At 40.2% G+C, this 6,303-nt stretch overlaps 1 protein-coding gene across 1 annotated transcript in view; it reads right to left on the bottom strand.

The window, feature by feature from the left end:
- Nucleotides 1-6,303, bottom strand: part of SNAPC4 (small nuclear RNA activating complex polypeptide 4) — a 221,792-nt gene that overhangs the window by 201,755 nt on the left and 13,734 nt on the right. Inside the window, exon 3 of the mRNA XM_053695908.1 lies at nucleotides 1,173-1,195. Within this exon, the coding sequence (XP_053551883.1) occupies nucleotides 1,173-1,195 (23 nt within the window). The remainder of the gene's footprint in view (nucleotides 1-1,172; nucleotides 1,196-6,303) is intronic.

Here is a 6,303-nt window from a genome sequence, read left to right as displayed (position 1 = left end):
TGCATTCCAATCTGGGCTGATTTATAGACAGGAAGATCTTGTTCCTTTGAAATCTGCTCGATAGCTCAGGTCTGGTTAAACTGATTAATTTCTGCTTGTTTGGCTTTGCTACAACACAAGCGAACAGCTCCACCTACTAGCTATTTTAATAAATGCACTGCTTCTCAATGCTTTTCAATAGCAGTCACATGACTGGGAAAAAAGGTTGTTATTCTGAAACGGTGTAAATTGAACCGTTGTAAAACGAGGGCCACCTGTATGTATATATATATATATATATATATATATATATATATATATATATATATAATTGTTGTTGATCAATCACTGTTACCCCAGTGATCATCTGGCTATTAAAACTTATATATGGGCTTTATTTTAAAGAGAGGTTTCTGAACTTTAAAACAAGGGGTCCTTGGGCCTTTTTATTGGCCTATTATAAGTGCCTACAGACCACCTCATTTGCAGGTGTTAAAAACAGAAGTGCAGAGTAGTTAGTCTTAAAATTATATGCGCTAATGAATTAGAGAATGTATTTTTTTACTATAATGGTCTTTTAAAGGGACAGTCTACTCAAGAATTTTTATTGTTTAAAAAGATAAACTTATTTATTACCCATTCCCCAGTTTTGCATAACCAACACATTATGTTAATATACTTTTTACCTCTGTGATTACCTTGTATTTAAGCCTCTGCAGACTGCCCCTTTTTCAGTTCTATTGACAGACTTGCATTTTAGCCAATCAGTGCCCTCTCCATGGGTGTAAGCACAACGTTATCTATATGGCACACATGAACTAACACCCTCTTGATATAAAAAACTGTAAAATGCATTCAGATAAGAGGCGGCCTTCATGGGCTTAGAAATTAGCACATGAGCCTACCCAGGTTTAGCTTTTAACAAAGAATACCAAAAGAACAAAGCAAATTTGATTATAAAAAAAATTGGAAAGTTGTTTAAAATTGCATGCTCTATCCGAATCATGAATGTTTAATTTTCACTAGACTGTCCCTTTAAGCTCCCTGTAGCTGCACTTAAAACACTATATGAGTGCCAAAACTTGTTTTTCTAATAGGCATAATGCAGTTATAAAATATCCATAATCAGAATCAAACCCTGAGAAGGACTGGGCATTATTGTAGATTTTCATACAAACAGACTTTTAACCTACCTGTTGAAGATCTTCTAAATCATCTAAGAAAGGAAAAAAAAGAAAAGAAAAATCTCATTAATGTTTAATCAAGTGTGTCCTATAATGAAGGTTCATAAATAATAAATAACATAATTTATACTTACCTGATAAATTTATTTCTCTTGTAGTGTATCCAGTCCACGGATCATCCATTACTTATGGGATATTCTCCTTCCCAACAGGAAGTTGCAAGAGATCACCCATAGCAGAGTTGCTATATAGCCCCTCCCCTAACTGCCATATCCAGTCATTCGACCGAAAACATGCAGAGAAAAAGGAAAAACCATAGGGTGCAGTGGTGACTGTAGTTTAAATGAAAAAATTACCTGCCTTAAAATGACAGGGCGGGCCGTGGACTGGATACACTACAAGAGAAATAAATTTATCAGGTAAGTATAAATTATGTTTTCTCTTGTTAAGTGTATCCAGTCCACGGATCATCCATTACTTATGGGATACCAATACCAAAGCTAAAGTACACGGATGATGGGAGGGACAAGGCAGGTACTTAAACGGAAGTTACCGCTGCCTATAAAAACCCTTTCTCCCAAAAATAGCCTCCGAAGAAGCAAAGAATCAAATTTGTTAAATTTGAAAAAGTATAAAATGCAGACCAAGACTCCGTCTTGTAAATCTGTTCAACAGAAGCCTCATTTTTAAAAAAGGCCCAAGTGAAAACCATAGCTCTAGTAGAATGAGCTGTAATCCCTTCAGGAGGCTGCTGTCCAGCAGTCTCCTAAGCTAAATGAATTGTGCTTTTTGTAAAACCAAAAGACAGAGAGGTTGCTGAAGTCTTTGACCTCTCCTCTGACCAGAATAGACAACAAACAAGGTGAATGTTTGATGAAGATCTGTAGTAGCTTGTAAGTAAAACTTTAAAGGACGAACCACGTCCAAATTGTGTAATAGACATTCCTTCTTTGAAGAAGGATAAGGGTACAAGAATGGAATAACAATTTCTTGAGTGATATTCTTGTTAGATACCACCTTAGGTAAAAACCCAGGTTGGTACACAGGACCACCTTATCCGTACGGAGGACCAGATAAGGAGAATTACATTGTAACGCAGATAACTCAGAGACTCTACGAGCCGAGGAATAGCTACCAAAAAGGAACTTTCCAAGATAAAAGTTTGATATCTATGGAATGAAAAAGGTTCAAACGGAACTCCTTGAAGAACCCTAAGAACCAGGTTTAAGCTCCATGGCGGAGCAACAGTTTTAAACACAGGCTTGGTTCTAACCAAAACCTGACCAATACCTGAACATCTAGAATACCTGCCAGACGCTTGTGCAAAAGAATAGACAGAGTAGAAATCTGTCCTTTTAAGGAACTAGCTGACAACCCTTTTCTCAAAATCATCGTGGAGAAAAGATAATATCCTTGGAATCCCGAATTTACTCCATGAGTAACCCTTGGATTCATAACAATAAGATATTTACACCATATCTATGTTAATTTTCCTAGAGACAGGATTTCATGCCTGTATTAAGGTATCAATGACTGACTCGGAGAAGTCATGCTTTGATAACATCAAGCGTTCAGTCTCCAGGCAGTCCATCTCAGATTAGTTATATTTAGATGGTTGAAAAGACCCTGAGGTAGAGGGTCCTGTCTCAGAAACAGAGACCGTGGTGGAAAGGATGACATGTCCACCAGATCTGTATACCAGGTCCTGCGTGGCCACGCAGGCGCTGCCAAAAACACCAAAGCACTCTCCTGCTTGATCTTGTGTAAACACCTCCGGAGGGAATCTCACTCCTCCAGATGAAAAGTCTGACGACTTAGAAAATCTGCCTCATAGTTCTCAACACCTGGGATATGGATAGCTGACAGACAAGAGAGAGTCTCTGTCCAGAGAATTATTTTAAGACTGCTAACATCGCTAGGAAACTATGTTCCCCCTTGATGGATGATGTAAGCCACAGTCGTGATATTGTCCGACTGAAAAATGATGTACCTCAGAGTTGCTAACTGAGGCCAAGTCTGAAGAGCATGGAATACCGCTCCCAGTTCCAGAATATACCTTAGCAGGAGGGTCTCCTCCTGAGTCCACTATCCCTGAGCCTTCAGGGAGTTCCAGACTGTATCCCAACCTAAAAGGCTGGCATCTGTTGTAACAATTGTCCCATCAGACCTGCGGAAAGTCATACCCTTGGACAGATGGACCCGAGATAGTCCCCAGAGAAGAGAATCTCTGTTCTCTTGGTCCAGATTTAACAGGAGAAATCTGTGTAATCCCCGTTCCTCTGACTGAGTCTGCATAGTTTCAGCGGTCTGAAATGAAGGCGTGCAAACGGTACTATGTCCCTTGCCACTACCATTAAACCAATTACATTCATATACTGAGCCACCAAAGGGCGCGGATGGATGAAGAACACAACAAAAATTTAGAAACTTTGACAACCTGGACTCCGTCAGGTAAATTTTCATTTCTACAAAATCTATCAGAATCCCTAGGAGGGAAACCCTTGAGATTGGGGATAGAGAACTCTTCCTGTTCACTTTTCCACCCCTGCGATCTCAGAAATGCCAGTACTACGTCCGTATGAGACTTGGCAACTTGGATGTTTGACGCCTGTATCAGGATGTCGTCTAAATAAGGGGCCACTTCTATGCCCCGCGGCCTAAGAACAGCCAAAGCGACCCCAGAACCTCTATAAAGATTCTTGGGGCTGTAGTTAACCCTAAAGGAAAGAACTACAAAACTGGTAATGCCTGTTTAAAAAGGCAACCTGAAAAACCGATGGTAATCTTTCTGCATCGTAATGTGAGGATAAGCATCCTTCAAATCCATTGTAGCCCTCTAGTGACTCTCCTGGATCATAGTTAAGATGGTACGAATAGTTTCCAACTTAAATGATGGAATTCTGAGGAATTTGTTTAAGATCTTTAAATCGAAAATAGATTTGAAGGTTCCCTCTCCTTGGGAACCACAAACAGATTTGAGTAAAAACTCTATCCCTGTTCCTCCCCTGGAACTGGATGGGTCTCGTACACAGTGTAAGAATGCCTCTTTCTTTATCTGGTTTGCAGATAACTGTGAAAGGTGAAATCTCCCCTTCTTTGGGGGAAGTTCTGAAATCCAGAAGATATCTCTGGGATATAATTTCCAATGTCCAGGGATCCTGGGCCTCTCTCTCACGTCCACACCTGGGCGAAAGATGAAAGTCTGCCCCCTACAGGGTCCGTTACCGGATAGGGAGCCGTTCTACCTGCTGTCTTAGAGGTAGCAGCAGGCTCCTTGGCCTGCTTATCTTTGTTCCAGGTCTGGTTATCACCAGACCGTCCTGGAGTTTCGAAAATTAGACTTTTTTGTTCCTGAGGAAGGGCATTACCTTTTCCTCCAGTGATATTAGTAATAATCTCCTTCAAACCAGGCCCGAATAGGGTCTGCCCCTTGAAATGGAGTTAAGTAGCTTATTTATTAAAGTCACGACAGCTGACCATAATATAAGCCCTAGCGCTGTGTGCGCCAGCATAGTAAAAACAGAATTCTTAGCCGTTAGTTTAGTCAAAAGAAAACAAGGCATCAGAAAAAAAAGGAATTGGCTAGCTTAAGTGCTCTAAGCTTGTCAAGTATTCATTCAATGGAGTCGCTACCTGTAAAGCCTCAACCAGAGACTCCAACCAGAACGCTGCAGCAGCAGTGACAAAAGCAATGCATGCAAGGGGCTACAGGATAAAACCTTGTTGAATAAACATTTTCTAAAAAAGCACAACTGTCCTCGACAGGGCTAGTGATACGCTTAGCTAGAGTAGAAACTCTTCTCTCCACCTTAGGGACCGTCTGCCATAAGTTCCCGTGTGGTGGCATCTGTTAGAAACAGTTTTCTAAAAATAGGAGGGGAAGAGAACGGCACACCTGGTCTATCCCATTCCTTATTAATAATTTCTGTAAACCTCTTTAGGTATTGAAAGAAACATCAGTACACACCGGCACTGTATAGTATCTATTCAGTCTACACAATTTCTAGCAATGTAATTGTAAACCAGTCATTCAGAACTGCTAAAACTGAGCAACAAGTGGAGGATCTTAAGCATAAATTTTAAATATAGAAATATCGGAATCAGGTTAAATCATCTCCCCTGAATCACAAATATGACCCACTGCATATAGTGAGGCAGTAACAGACATGGTTCTTGACGCATCTGTATGCTCTGTATCTATCCCCAGAGCTATCTCGCTTTCCTTTAATTTCAGGTAGTCTAATACCGCTTCCAGAGTATTATTCATAACCTTCGCCATGTCTTGTAAAGTAAACGCTATAAGCGCCCTTGATGTACTAGGCGCCATTTGAGCGTGAATCCCTGGAGCGGGAGTCGAAGAGTCTGACACGTGGGGAGAGTTAGACGGCATAACTTCCCCCTCAACAGAAACCTCTGATAAAATAAACGCTATGGGCGCCCTTGAACCACTTGGCGCCATTTGAGCGCGAGTCCCTAAAGCGGGAGTCAAAGGGTCTGACACGTGGGGAGAGTTAGTCGGCATAACTTCCCCCTCGACAGAATCCTCTGGTGATAATGTTATTAAAGACAAAAAAATGATCTTTATTGTTTAACATGAAATCAGTACATCTGGTACACATTCTAAAATGGGGTTCCACCATGGCTTTTAAACATAATGAACACAGAGCTTCCTCTATGTCAGACATGTTAGAACAGACTAATAATGAGACTAGTAAGCTTGGAAAACACTTTAAATCAAGTTAACAAGCAAATATAAAAAACGTTACTGTGTCTTTAAGAGAAACAAATTTTGTCAGCATTTGAAAAATATTGTAAAAAGGCAGTAAATCAAACGAAATTTTTACAGTATATGTAATAAGTTCACAGAGCATTGCACCCACTTGCAAATGGATGATTAACCCCTTAATGCAAAAAAACAGATCAAAAAAACGACATAGACGTTTTTTAACAGGTACAATAAAACTGCCACAGCTGAGCTGTGGATTACCTTCCCTATAAACGATTTTGGAAGTCTTTCTAGCCCTTTAGAGATGTCCTGTAGTATTCAAAGGACTGCTAAGGGAATCTGGATGATTCATTTTGTAAATTTAACTGTGCAAAAAAGCTCTAAATTAGATCCCTCCCACTCATATTACAACAG

The sequence above is a fragment of the Bombina bombina genome, chromosome 12 (genome assembly GCF_027579735.1).
Source record: "Bombina bombina isolate aBomBom1 chromosome 12, aBomBom1.pri, whole genome shotgun sequence".
Lineage (NCBI taxonomy): Eukaryota > Metazoa > Chordata > Amphibia > Anura > Bombinatoridae > Bombina > Bombina bombina.
This window is presented reverse-complemented; position numbering and strand designations above follow the sequence as displayed.